Genomic DNA, 14,181 nt, shown 5'->3' on the forward strand with positions numbered 1-14,181 from the left:
GAGGAATCAAGCAGAGTGTAGTGTTGTGCCATTAATTCCAGTAACTCTGAGTAGGCAAAAACAGGTGAGTCTCTTGAATTCAGGACCAGCCTTATCTACACTGGTCACTTCCAGGGCAGTGATGCCGTTTCAAGAAAATACAGAAGAAAAGGAATTGCTAACATACCAGTTCATCCCATTTGCTCCTGCCAAGATGCTCACTCAGCATAACTGGCAGCAAAGAACTAAACTTGGATTTGTTGTTTTTTAAGAATGTCAGGATCAGGCTCCTTCAGTGTTACCTGTTGATGTATTTTAGAGTTCTGGCCTTCCTTGTTGTGTTGCGCCTGCAAATGAAGAAGTCATTTGAGTAAGGCTAAAATAAATTAATGCTTTTATTTCAGTATAGAGTTGAATGTAACTGGGCAATAGAGGTTTCATAGAAACAAATCAGGAAGACTGAGTTTTAAGGGAAAGGGGAACTCTAAGGTGAGGTTGAAGCAGCTTGTTTTCAGTGGCCCTTGTGTGGAAGTCATCTTAAATGAGCTGTGAATAGCCTGGTGGTGAGGGGCTAATGCAAGGAGGTTGGTAGCAAATGAGCACAAGTCCCACAGTTGGACCTTGCAAGCTAGTCTTTCTAAATAGTTATTTGAAGATTGAGTTCTAATGTCTGAGGCAAACTTCAGCTTCTTAAAGATGTCTCTGTGGTTCACAAATTCTCTTTTGGTTAGACTATAAAGTTGTTATATGGGCCAAGTGTTCATGGAAAAACTTGTCAGGCTCTAACCACTTACACTGGGGGCAGGATCTCTCTGAAGCATCTCTAAAAGATTTATTTATTTATTTATTTTATGTATGTGAATACATTGTTGCTGTCTTCAGACACACCAGAAGAGGGCATCGGATCCCATTACAGATGGTTGTGAGCCACCATGAGGTTGCTGGGAACTGAACTCAGGACCTTTGGAAGAGCAGTGAGTGCTCTTAACCACTGAGCCATCTCTCCAGCCCGCTTATGGGTATCTTACTAATATTCCTTGGTCTTCATTTTTGGGAAATGTATACCAGATTTTATTTTGTGTGTATGTATATGCACTAGTGATGCTTGGTACCTTTATTTCTTGTTAACCTAGAGAACTTTGCCCATTTTATAGAGTCAGTTGTTGATAAGTGTCATCTTTTTTTCCCAGTGGGTATTCATTATATGTTTTATAACTTACTGACAATGCATTTTCTTTTGTAAGGATAAAAGTTCCATTCATTAAAAACAGGCTGGCTGATGAGACATTTGTCATAAGAACTGACAACCTGAATTCAGTCCTTGGGCCCCACAAGGTGGAAAGAGAAAGGACTCCTGAGCTCTCCATCCATATGCTGTGTGTGCTCACTCAGACATACACATAAGTTAACGTAACAAAGTTTTTTGTTTTGGTTTTTTTTTTTTTTTTTTTTTTTTGGTTTTTCGAGACAGGGTTTCTCTGTATAGCCCTGACTGTCCTGGAACTCACTCTGTAGACCAGGCTGTCCTCGAACTCAGAAATCCGCCTGCCTTTGCCTCCCAAGTGCTGGGATTAAAGGTGTTTGCCACCACTGCCCGGCTGTAACAAAGTTTTTTAAAGGTTTGAGTATGTGTGTAATGTCTGTGTAGGCTATGAGCACTTGAGTGCAGGTGCCCTTAGAGAGCAGACATGTTCTCTGGAGCTGGAGTCCCAGGTGATTATGAACCGCTTGGTGTAGGTGCTCAGAACCAAGCAGGGAGCTTCTGTAAGAGCAGAAGCTGCTCTTAACCTGAGCAACCCCCATCCCATGTGTGAAGCTTTAAAATCCAAATGCGTCAAATTTCAGGCTCAAAGCAATAAACCAGACAGGAAGCATCGCAATCATAGTTGTGCAAAGGCTACTCAGCACAAAGCCAAAATTACCCACCATGATTACACTTTTAATATCTTTTTCATAATTTAATAGAGGATGGGCAATAGAGGAAGGTGCCCTGATGTAAAGCATACTTTACCTAGGTATTGAGGGTGGGGACATCACTTGGTGACAGAGCGCTTGCCAACACTGCCACTGCAAAGCTGGTAGCTAGTTTTGTGTCCATATACACAAACCTACTATGTTTCATTTAGAGTGGTCAGATAGGGAGTTACTGGATAACTAATCCAGGAGGGGCTTTGTCTTTGTGGCTGAAAAGGACAGTTGCTTGCCTTTTTGATCTGCCCTATTTTACTTTAATCCTTGTCTGAGAGGGATAAACCTCAGACCAAAGCTTAAGTTGCCAAAGGCTGCAGATCTCTTGTCCTTAGTCAGTCAGGAGGTGTTGATAAATTTCTGTTTCTATTTCCAGGAACCCTCTGGATATTGATGCCACAGGTGTGGTTGGACTGTCATTTAGTGGACATCGAATCCAGAGTGCCACAGTTCTCCTCAGCGAGGATGTAAATGATGCCAAGACCGCTGAGGCTGCCATGCAGCGCCTCAAAGCAGCCAGCATCCCTGAACAGAACACCATTGGCTTCATGTTTGCGTGCGTTGGCCGAGGCTTTCAGTACTACAGAGCCAAGGGCAATGTTGAAGCTGATGCATTTAGAAAGTTTTTTCCCAGTGTCCCCTTATTTGGCTTCTTTGGAAATGGGGAAATTGGATGCGATCGGATAGTCACTGGGAACTTTATCCTGAGGAAATGTAATGAGGTAAAGGAAGAGGATCTGTTTCATAGCTACACAACCATCATGGCTCTCATTCACCTAGGGACCTCTAAATGAGCCGCCTTGTTGAGAGTGGCTTTCACAGGATGTAACTTTGGGAGTTTCTCTTTTTTAAAAAAATGGAAACTCGAGATACAAATATTTTAAACAAAACTAGCTATGTGTGTTTTGTAGCTTTGAGTGATGCTCTAAGATCACTTTGGGATGATTTTTTTAATATATAGATGAAGAATGTTAATGTTGTAAGCACACAAGTCAAGAAGTGAGGCTGTTGTTAGGTGCCAGCAAAGCTGCTGTGGGCGGCCACTGCATAAGCGCCCTGCGAGGTTGAGAGGGCCACAGGAAGGTGGAGGTTTAAGTAGTGGTTGCTGAACTTTTAGCAGAATCATGACTTAATAAAGGAGAAAATTAAAGGAATGGTTTGAGACGTTTTGCAGAAGCTGTAACAAATATTACTGACTTTTTACTTTCCTGATAAAGACCTACCTTTGTTTTGTTACTGTATAAAGTTGTGAATTACCGTTTTCCTCTTTATAGTAAAGCGACTGCAAGGGAACCGTCTTTATCACATAGTTCTGAAAATCATATCACCATATTTTGGTTTTACACCAATAAAATATACTTGAAAACCCAACTCAACTGATGATGTATCTATTGCTTTTGATGAGAGGGTGAAGGGTGTAACCTGCTCCTCTTAGCAGTAGACTCGGAGCTGAGGGAGAGACGTGAGAGCGGCAGTCCCCCTCAGCATCCTAGCTCACATTGCATGCTGTGACGAGAACTTTGATGTTTCAGTTACTCATATGCTGTGTCATGTTCTTAACAGTGGCATCACCTTTGTTTGCTCCGTTCTCCTTATTGCTTGGAATATGGGCAGGTCACCTTGGACACTGTTCTCCATTGTGAGGACCACAGAGCGATCCTGGGTCTCTATTTACTTGTGTTGTTGGAGACCCTCACAGTGGACCTAAGCTACCTGCTTCTAGTCTGTGTTACAGGAGAAGTTAACATGGACTTGGACCATCTTTGTTGTAGGATATTCTTACAAGGTAACTGGTGGGTGACATTTCTGTAATGCTCAGAGGTTTGTACTAATGGGACAATAGCTAATTTATAAGTAAAGTCAAATACAGTAAAAGTTGCTGGTTTGTCACAAAGAAACAAATGCCTAGAAATGGCAACTGCTGGCACTTATGATGCTGCCAAAAAAAAAAAGGAATCACATTTTAAAAAGCTGATTCAAGCATAGTAGTGAAGGTATGCTCACATACTGAGCTGTCTTCTCAAGCAAGGCTTAGAAATTACTGCTTTCTTTGTATACCAGCAAATGAACGTGCTTCTGGGGCACAAGGGTTGCCTCAAGAATACATTTTCACTCCTTTGATCCAAGGAAAGGGGAAGTAGAGCCTTGAAACAGGTGTAGAAATACATCTGGCAAAATGGTAATGTGAGGGGAGGTAAGGGTGTGTCCGCTAGTGGAACTTCTTACTTTGGCTTTCTCAATTTTGTTTAAACCTGGATCTTCATCGAGGCCAGTATAAAAGACTAGTGGTTTGTGCTGCAAATTTAACAAAATGAACATGCAAATAATTACATTAGAATTAAACTTAGAAATCTGAGTACTTTCTAGCCAATTGGTGGGAATTTTAAATAGGGGCAGAGAGTGTTTATGTCATTTTAAAAGCCACAAAATCTAGCTCAAATTAACATTGAGATCAGAGTGGCATGGGGGAAAGGGAGTGATACTGTTAAAATAATGACATACCCCAAAAGAAAATTAGCTGGGGACCTTCATTCACATTGTAATAAGGTGTGTCTCTGTTTAATCAATTGTTAATTGCTTATCCAGGCACCCCACCACCACCAAAAAAAAAACAAGACCTAAATGCTGCTGGAATAGTTGGTATTGTCCTCTTAACAGCCCATTACCAGCTTTCTACAAGTGAATGCTGTCCTTCCTCTCCTGCCCAGAAGATGGTTCTCTGAGATTGTTGTATTAAAAAGCAAACTGCCACAAAGGAGATTATGTGGCCCCCATCCAGGCCAAAGGGGTGTGTCATTATTTTAACAGTATCACTCCCTTTCCGCCATCCCATTCTGATCTCAGCGTGAATTTGAGCTAGATTTTGTGGCTTTTAAAATGATATAAACACCCTCTGCCCCTATTTAAAATTCCCACCAATTGGCTAGAAAGTACTTGGGCTTTGTCCTGCTGATTTGTTAAGACTGGAATGTAGCTTTTTGTAGTATAAAGGCTCACAGCCAATGGCTGGACAGGAAGTGGAAGGTGGGGCTTCCTGGCAGGGACTTTGGGAAAAAGAAAGCGGGAGGGCTTTTTGAGAGGATACTGGAGAGTATACAGAAGTGATTATGGGCCTAGCTAGCCATGTGATAGCACCGGGCTAGATGGTCAGGTTAACTTAGATGAGCCAGTTGAGAGTCTGGCCAGCTAAGGCCGAAGCTTTAGAATATTAAGAGGTCTGTCTGGGTGTTATACAGCAAACAGGCATCCAGAGGCACAGAGTAATGAGTTCCATTCAAGGAGTGGAGATAAATACCAGCAAGATGACTCAGCAGATAAAGGTGCACTTGCCACCAAGACACATGATGTCCGCGCCCCACATACTGGAAGAAGGGAAGTTGACTGATGGAACTTGTCCTTTGACCTCCGCACATATGCCATGACATGCATTTGAGAGTTCAAGCACAGATAATCAAAAAGGAAGCAACACAAGCTGGTAAAACTTCCTAGAGACAATACACCCACAAGAACGTGATAAAGGACAGAATCAGTGTCCACACAGAGAAAGGAAAAGTGAAAAGACAAAACAAACCCTAAGGAGAAAAGACTAACAAGACCTCCCCACCAGGAGCTCTCAGGGGGCTCTGGGGACAGGGCGGGACAATGAGGAAGAAAGCTGAGAGCTGGAACCAGAAGGGTGTAAACAGGAACAGATGTACCCAGCATGGAGACTGTGGGACAGAGATACAGACACTGCCCAACATGACATCTGTGCTGTCAAGGAAAGACATTTGGTAAAGACCACCCTTTGTTATTAAAAACATGGAATCAGAAGTAGAGGGAAATTACCTCAACATAAAAGCCACCCTGAAAATGCCCACAATGAAATCACACCCACTGGAGAAGTGGAGAAGCTTTTCCGGATGAGCAAGGGTGCTTGCTAGGCAACAGGGACTGCCTAGAGCCACTAAGCAAGTAAATGGAAAGGCACCAAGTGAAAGGTATAGAAAATATAAAAAAGTTTTTTATGACCCCTAGCAGATTGAGCAAAACTAAGAATACAGGTCAGCCGGTTCAGAGCTTTGGGTTCCAGGAACTTGGCTAACTCAGAGCCTCAGGGCTCTGGTTCCCGAAACCTGCCCCTCCTGACTGATCCACTATGAGGGCGGAACTAGGATTGAAGAAGGTCAACTGGTTCAGGAGGCTCTCCACCCTGCCAACCGGTAGATGAAGATTACTTTCCTAGAATTAATATGTTCCCCTCCCTAACTGACTGAATACCTTGGGTTGGAATTCCCCCCTCACTCCCCCTGGTTTGTGGTTTTCTCCTTTAAATACCCTATACTTCTTGAACTTTGGGTCGAACTCCTCCGGCCTGCAAGGCCACGAGCTTGACCCCAGTATACTGGCCTTTCCCAAATAAATCTCGTGTTATTACAGTGGCCTCCTTCCTGATTTCCCGTGGGGTACCAACGCTGAATATAACACAAGCTGGAAAGAAGTAAAACTATCTGTTCACAAATTATATGATCTTATACCCAGAAAAGTAAAGATTTCATGAAAGACTTTCAGAACCAATAAACTAATTACCCACAGTAGCAGGGTACAAGGTCAGCACAGGAAACTGGCATCTTTTCTGTACGCTAGCATCAAGACAACAGCATCAGGAAGAGTGAGATCCCGCCCAGGACTGCCATAGAAAGGATGGGACACATCCATGATGATGGGCTGGAAAATTTAAATGTTGGCACTACCCAAGGCACTCTACAGAGTCACTGTAATCCCTATCCAAACCACAACATGGCAGTGCAGTTTTTGATTTTCTGGACAGAAAAAAAATACCCTAAAGTTCAGATACAATCTCAGGGCACTCAGAATAGCCAAATCAATCTTGAATATTAGCCTAGGATAAGTCATCTGATTCTAGAACAGAGTGATTCTTGCATCAAGTTAAACTGATGGAACAAATCCCTAGAAAAGAAACATCTGTATCATGAATAATTTTTGACAAAAATACCAAGACTATTTTCAATAAGGAAGAGACAATCTAGAAATGCTGGAGCTGGGACCTTAAGTAATACCATTTATGAAAATTAACTCAAAATAACAGTTTAAAAATTTAACAATAGTAACTAAAAAAAAAATCCTATACAACTCTTGGGGGGATATCAGGATAATGAATTTTCAATGATTTTGTGGAGTGTTACCAAATATATAGGGATCAAAAAATAGGCCCTGTCTCGAAAAACCAAAAAAAAAAAAAAAAAAAAAAAAAAAAAAGTCTAAACAGACTAATCAAAATTAAAATTTTGTGCATAAAATATATCATACTTAAAAGAGCAAAAAGGTTATAAATAGAATTGAAAAGCATGTTTGCAGCCTACAAATAAGGACTTTCCAGAATACGAAACTAAATTGTAACAACACACACACACACACACACACACACACACACACACATGGCTAATTAAAAGTGACAAGGGACTTAAACGGGTCTCCAAAGAAGATACATGAATGACTAATAAACAGTATGGCAATATGGTCACCGATGCAAGGGAAATGTATGTTAAGCCTCAATGAGGTGTCGCATCACTCCTTTAGGATGGTGGGTGCCCAGCCTCCCTGTCTTTCATCTTCTACACAGTAACACAGATGCACAAGTATTGGGCCCTGTATGGCTGGTAAAACTGTAAAATAGTGCATTGGTTACAGAAAACGGTATGACCCTTGTCAAATTAAGCAAAAATTAAAATTCAATCCAGAAATTCTGCTTGAAATGTAGTATGTAAGAATAAAAGCTGGGGTTGTGGTGGCGTGCGTTGTAACGGTGCTGGTCACACCAGTCACACTGGAAATCATCCAGATATATTTGCCTGCTCTACAGAATGTACTATCTCCATACTGAATGCCATTGAGCTGCTATTAGAAGGATGGATTTTTGGCTAAGTGTGAATGAGCTTCAAAAACATGCTGAATGAAATCAGCCAGTGACAGAGGACAAGGAGTGTATGTCTCCAGTTACTTTCTGTTGGGTGTTTTGTTTTGTTGTGTTGGTGTAGGGATGATACAAAAGGGAACCTGAAGAAGCACAAAGGTTCACTGTGGGATGATGAAACCATTCTGAGCCGTGACGGAGCAGATGGCCCTGCCCAGGGTGAATGCACTTCGTGGCCCTGAGCCATGTTCTTCAAAGTACTTTAAAACAGTAAATCTCCCTGTATAGACCTTGCCCCGTGTGCTGCTGCTTCTCTCCTACACAGGCTCCCTTGACTAGGACCTTTTCCATGCCTGTGTCTAAGACCAGGAGACTGGAAGCATTACCTTCTCTTGTTGTATGGTCCACAGTCTGCCTTTGTAGGTAATAATGCCCTCCACTGGGGATGTCATCAGTGCTCTCTGTAGCCTGTAGAGAGTAAGATATATTAGGCTTGGGCACTTGGTTTTCTGCATACACACACCTACCTGCCCTCTTATCTGCACACATAAACCCATAGCTTCCACTTGTGGCAGGAGACTTGGGGTGATCATACCTTAGACACCCACACCAGCAGCCTGCAGCTGTCCCACAGTACCTGTGCACAGCATGCCAGCATCCCCATCCCAGTCTCTCAAGTGCCTACCTCTGCCTTCCTGCCCTTTTTCTGCCACCTAAAATTCTTTTTTTTTTGTTTGTTTGTTGTTTTTTGTTTTTCGAGACAGGGTTTCTCTTTGTAGCCCTGGCTGTCCTGGAACTCACTCTGTAGACCAGGCTGTCCTCGAACTCAGAAATCTGCCTGCCTCTGCCTCCCAAGTGCTGGGATTAAAGGTGTGCACCACCACCGCCTGTAAAGATTTATTTATTGTATGTATATGAGTACACTATAGCTGTGTTCAGACACACTAGGAAAGGGCATCAGATCCCCATTAGACATGATTTTGAGCCTCCATGTGGATGCTGGGAATTGAACTCAGAACCTCTGGAAGAGCAGTCAGTGCTCTTAACCACTGAGCCATCTCTCCAGCCCCTAAAATTCTAACAAGATTAATGGTCTTTCCAAAAAATTCAAAATTACAAAATTTGGGTGAGAGGAAGGCGAGTCTCTGACAGCAAAGACAACAGCAGGTGCCAAACATGAGAGGAATTCTAAGCACATGGACAGGAGAATCCTGAGGGCAAAGCTCTGGCCAGCAATCCCCAGGAACCTGTGAATGGCCATGTGCAATAGGGAACATGGGCTTGGAGGCCAGCCATACAGACCATCAACGCAAGGCTAGTAACTAGATCAGTCCTCAGAACCCATTACAGCCAGGAGCAGAACTGACCCTGCACACCCCTACTATTAAAAAAGGAAAGAAAGAAAGAGTTGGAATCCAGACACATCTGGGTTTAAATGCTTGCTCTGCTAGTATCTGGATAAAGAACTTTACCCCCGACCCTCAATTTTCCTGTGTATAGAAAGTGCCCCTAACCCTAGAAGGCTCTCTCAAGTTGTCATGTAAATATGTGCTGGGACTTGGGGCTGTGAGTTTTCTAATGCATCAAGTGAGGAAGGTTACCTAGAAGTCTGCATTCCCACAGTGCGAGGATGATGTGACTACACCTGGTTGCTGATGGACTGAATCAATGGCAGCACCACCGGGGGGGGGGGGGGGTGTCTACCATTCACCGCTATGTTCTTTGACCTTTATCAGTTCACAGCACAGGTCCGAGCTGAGGTTATGGAGCGTTTCCTCCGTACCTCCCTAACAGGCTCACCCCAGAGCCCAGCTCTCATCATACCACGTAGATCTCATCAACGTTTGGCCTTGGAAACATGCCTCATCAGATATGCTAATTGTGTAAGCTGATATTTACCCTATCCTGGCTTTTAGTTGTTGTTATGATCTCATGGTATTTTTTTCTTGCATTAAAAAAAATACTCACTTCCTCCCAGCATGGTGGTTCACTCCTGTAATACCAGCACTTGGAGGCAGAGGCAATAGTGTTCTTTCAAGTTTGAGGCTATACAGTTAGTTCCAGGGCATCCTAAGCTATGGAGGACAACTTAACCTCACAAATAAACAAAACCCTAACTAATATACAAAGACAAAATTTGAATTTAAGACTCTCCCCAGTGTAGGGTAGTATGGAAAGGCTGCAAAATCACTTCCTATTCTTTTTAACATTTTTAAAAACTATGTGTATATGGCATGGGACAGGTTATGTATATATGAAGTCAGAGGTACAGGCCCCTCCTGGAGCAGGAGTTACAGGCGGTGGTGAGCTGCCCAGCATAGGTGCTGGGAACTGAACAGTCTGTGCTTTTAACCACAGAGTCATCTTTCCATTCTCTTCTTTTCTTTTTACAAATAAGTCTTTGCACATAGGAAAGGGCTGAATATGCTTTATCTACACATAGTTTATAAGAAGGAAACCATCACTGAGTTTTACTGATCCATCAACGACTTTGATAAACCATATCCAGAGGTGAGAGAGAAAGAGAGAGAAAGAGAGAGAGAGAGAAAGAGAGAGAGAGAGGTTCCCATATGGTCAGGCCAGGCCAGAGTGCTGCTTCTACACATACCCCTTTGGATTGGACCCCATTTGTGTTAACCTTTCCAGCTCACTGCACAGTAATAGAACCCTGCAGTTTTCTTGCAGGACTTTGGTTGGATCACCGTCAAGCATTTTATCAAGGAGTGTGACTCCAGATATTATTGCTACAGAGTAAGCAAAGGGCAACTCTAGTCATTAATTAGAGCTGCCACTGAGCAACGCGGTAAGGGACATGTTCCAGACTATGATCACTTTGAGCACATGGAAGCTCAATGCATCATCTGATAACATCACTAATTACAGTGTGTCTTTCACTCTGGTTGACTCTGCTGTGAAAGATATAATAGAATTTACCATTTCAGCCACTGTCAAGTTTAGTGACATCAAGTACAGTCACATAAAAGGAATCACCATCATCTCCAGAAACTTCTCACTATTACAGACAAATTCTACACCCTAAACAGCAGCTCTCTCTCTCCACAGTCTCTGGTGCAGCAGTTACATTTTCTGTCCCTGTGCATTTGGATGCTCTAGGACCTCACTTTAGTGGAGTTACACAGTACTCATTTTGAGCCTGGCTTTTTCACTTAGCATAACGTCTTCAGAGTACAGTATTCTTCATACATAGAGTCTTCATATTATAGTATGGGAATTGTATTCCCTTTTAAGGCTAAGTAATGCCCCATTATATGCATTCACTTATTTTATCCATTTACACATCAGTGGACATCTGAGTTGTTTTCCATCTTTGACTATCATGAATGCAGCTTCTAAGAGTGTGGGTGAACAGATATTTGCTCATGTGTGTAACCTCACACCAGTCAACTGTTGGATAAAATGGCAATTCTGTGGTTTATGACCTGTCACACTGTTTAGCCAGGTGACTCTAACATCTTATATTCTTACGAGCAATACACATGGGTTCCAATTTCTGTACATCCTTGTCCACACATGGTCTTATGTCCCTGTCCAAAGGGGTCCACACTCTCTTTTTTATGTCCTCCATGGCCAGTGATGCTGAACATTTCACAAGCTCTTGGAGAAATGTCTGTGGAAATCCTCTGCCAGTTTTTGAATTGGGTTTTTATTTGTTGTGATTTATTTATTCAGGAGTATTTCTTGTTATTAATTTTAAGTTGCTATTGAAACAATAGTTTTCCTGATGGCATTTTCACACATAATGTATCATGCATGTTGCTCAGATCTGTCCCTTACTACATTTTGACTTATTCCCTGCTCTCTCGTTACTCCCTCCTATAGTGGGATTAGTCTCCCGAGTCCTGGCAGAGTAGTTCCATGTTGCAGTAAGATGTCATTTAAAGGTCCTGTGTGCCAGACTGCAGTAAAAATGGGCCATCCTTTCTAGAGCTGGTCCGTGATACTGAGAGCAGCTTGCATCTGTAAGCGTCCACACAGTGACTTGCCTGTGCCTTATTGCCTGAACCTGCCGTCACCTCTCCTGACTTAACACTAGGTAGCACTCTGAGCCCAGGTTTGGACCAACTCTGCTGCCAGCTGAGAACCATCCAGAGCAGGAGCTCCAAGGGCAGGCCTTGATTCTTGGTGTGCTGTGAGTCACCTACACTCTGTAAGAAACCTTAATGAACTCATATCTCGTGTCAAGCTGAAACCGGTAGAATCTCTCTCAGGTCTCTCTGCTCTTGCTTGAAGTAAGTAGATGTTTCTTCACATTTTCCCAGGGGAGTCACACACCCTTCAAAGACAGCTCCTGTTTCTTTTCATGCATGTGTATGTGCACATGAAACAAATTCTCTATATTAAATCCTAGTGCTGCATGGTTTGAAAAGCCCATTTTGTGGACTGCTTTTTCGTAGACAGTGTCCTGTAGTCATATTAACTTTTCATTTTAATGATTAAGTCCAAGATGTCTACATTTCTTAGTTGACTGTTTTGGTGTTATTTATACACAAGAATAATTGCCAAGTCCAACTATGTAGCGTACTTCTCCAGTTTTTCTCACAGTCTTGTAATTGTAGGTCTCATGTGTCATCGTCATCTCTCACCCTCTTTGAGTTCATTTGTGCCTGATGTTAGCATGCAGCTTCCTCTTTCAATGTATACATACCCAGCCCTGGCATAGTTAGTTGAAAATTGGACTTTTAGCAAGTTTACTAAGATAAAACCCACAGCTTACAACATTCAGCTTTATATACAATTCATTAGCTTAAAATCAACAGTCTTCAAGTTGTAGCCATGACCCAGTTTTAAACCAGATCCATCACCTTGGAAACATTTTATAGGACTCTCTGCAGCCATGCCCATTCCAGCCCTGAACCTTAGGAAGCCACTCACCTATCTTATTACAAAGGCAAATGCACATAGGGAGCTCCGTAAGTCCTACCTCACAGCACGCCTGAGTCATGTGGCAGTGAATGTGACTGTGTTGTGTTTGTAGAGCTACAGCTGCCCATCTTACAGGCACAGCAATGGACTTCCGGGTGCTTTCCACTTCTTGGTTACAGACAGGAACACTGTTGTGAACATTCAGGTTCTTTATACAAACCCAAGTGTCTGTTTACTTGGGAGCTGACTAGGAAGGGACTTGCCAGGCTACGCGAACCTGTGCTTTAATAAACTGCCCACAGTTTACAGGCACAGCACCACCGAGCTGCACTTTTCCAGATCCCAGGCTTAAAAATCACAGCAGAGTTAGTGCATCAATTGGTATTTTATTTTGTTTTTTGTTATTGTTGTTGTTGTTTTTTCCCCCGGTCTTCTAGTGAATTACAATGTCAGGTACTTGGCATGTGCTTATTGGCCATTTGTGCTTTTTCTTTGGTAAAATGACTGCACTTTAGTTCTCTCAGTTTCTCTTACTGGGTGGAGACGCTTCTGTTAAATGAGTTCTTGTGTACATTGTACCACCTGTCAGATATGTGCTTTGAAAATATCTTCTGTTTTGTGCCTTGTACTTCATTTTTACAGTGGAATCATGTGAAGCACGGGGATTTGTCACATGCACACAGCCCAGTCTAGCAAGCATTTTTCTAATTGTGCTTTCCATACTCCACTTTTGCCTACTATGAGGGCATAAGGTGTTTCTCCTTCGAGGTTTATAGTTGAGTTCTTACGTTCACAGGCATCATGAGTTATTTGTATATATGGAAAAAATGAATTTATCTTCTTGCATGTGGTCATGTGACTGTCACGCATGCCTGTGTCTAGAGCCCGGCATTCCTCTTCACACTAGCACCATGCTGTCTAAACTATGTCAGATTTGCTATAAGCTGGCTATCAGTAGTTTGAGCCCTTCGATGTGCTGTTAAACCACTACTTCCCTGTCCCTGTCCCTGCGTATTCCCAGTGGTGTGTCACAGTCACTCTGTCAGCTACCACAAAGGCACCTGCTGCAACTTACTGGGATGCACCAGTCTCTGGAAAAATTCATGTTAAGGAGAACTGACATCTGAATGTTATACTTTCCAAAGCCATCAGCACAGAAATCCCCGCAATTAGTTGGGTCTGCCTTTTCTTAGAACTACTACAGATTTCATGGTACAGATCTGTATTTGTTACTTTTCTACTGATGTGATAAAGCGTGTGGCCAGCGTGGTAAAGCGTGTGGCCAGCGTGGTAAAGCGTAATGTACAGAAGGAAGGCTTTGTTTGGCTTATGATGGTTCAGAGGGTTAAGGGTCCAACATGGCAGAGAAGCACACCAGCAAGCTGCAGACGTGTTGCTGAGAGCTCATGTCTCGTCCCATAAGCAGGAGACAGAAC

General features: G+C 42.7%; 2 protein-coding genes across 6 annotated transcripts in view; one reads left to right on the top strand and one right to left on the bottom strand.

Annotated features, from left to right (window-relative positions):
• Fbxo22 (F-box protein 22) overlaps positions 1–3,318 on the top strand; it is an 18,545-nt gene extending 15,227 nt beyond the window's left edge. The window contains exons 6-7 of the mRNA XM_031345695.1: positions 1,628–1,712; positions 2,315–3,318. Of these exons, the coding sequence (XP_031201555.1) occupies positions 1,628–1,712; positions 2,315–2,741 (512 nt within the window). The 3' untranslated portion in view covers positions 2,742–3,318. The remainder of the gene's footprint in view (positions 1–1,627; positions 1,713–2,314) is intronic.
• The window catches only part of Nrg4 (neuregulin 4), a 107,383-nt gene continuing 93,208 nt past the window's right edge, over positions 7–14,181 (bottom strand). For 4 of the 5 annotated variants that reach the window (XR_004111437.1, XR_004111438.1, XR_004111440.1 and 1 more), the window contains 2 exons: positions 8,248–8,329; positions 7–326 (listed from right to left, as the gene is read on the bottom strand). Coding sequence is in view for 1 of the 5 variants with exons in the window: in XM_031343894.1 (XP_031199754.1) it covers positions 8,313–8,329 (17 nt within the window). In the remaining 4 variants the exon portion in view is untranslated. Of the gene's footprint in view, positions 327–8,246; positions 8,330–14,181 lie in introns of those variants that run through there. The other variant, XM_031343894.1, reaches the window with a different exon arrangement.

The sequence above is a fragment of the Mastomys coucha genome, unplaced genomic scaffold (genome assembly GCF_008632895.1).
Source record: "Mastomys coucha isolate ucsf_1 unplaced genomic scaffold, UCSF_Mcou_1 pScaffold23, whole genome shotgun sequence".
In the NCBI taxonomy this organism is placed as follows: domain Eukaryota; kingdom Metazoa; phylum Chordata; class Mammalia; order Rodentia; family Muridae; genus Mastomys; species Mastomys coucha.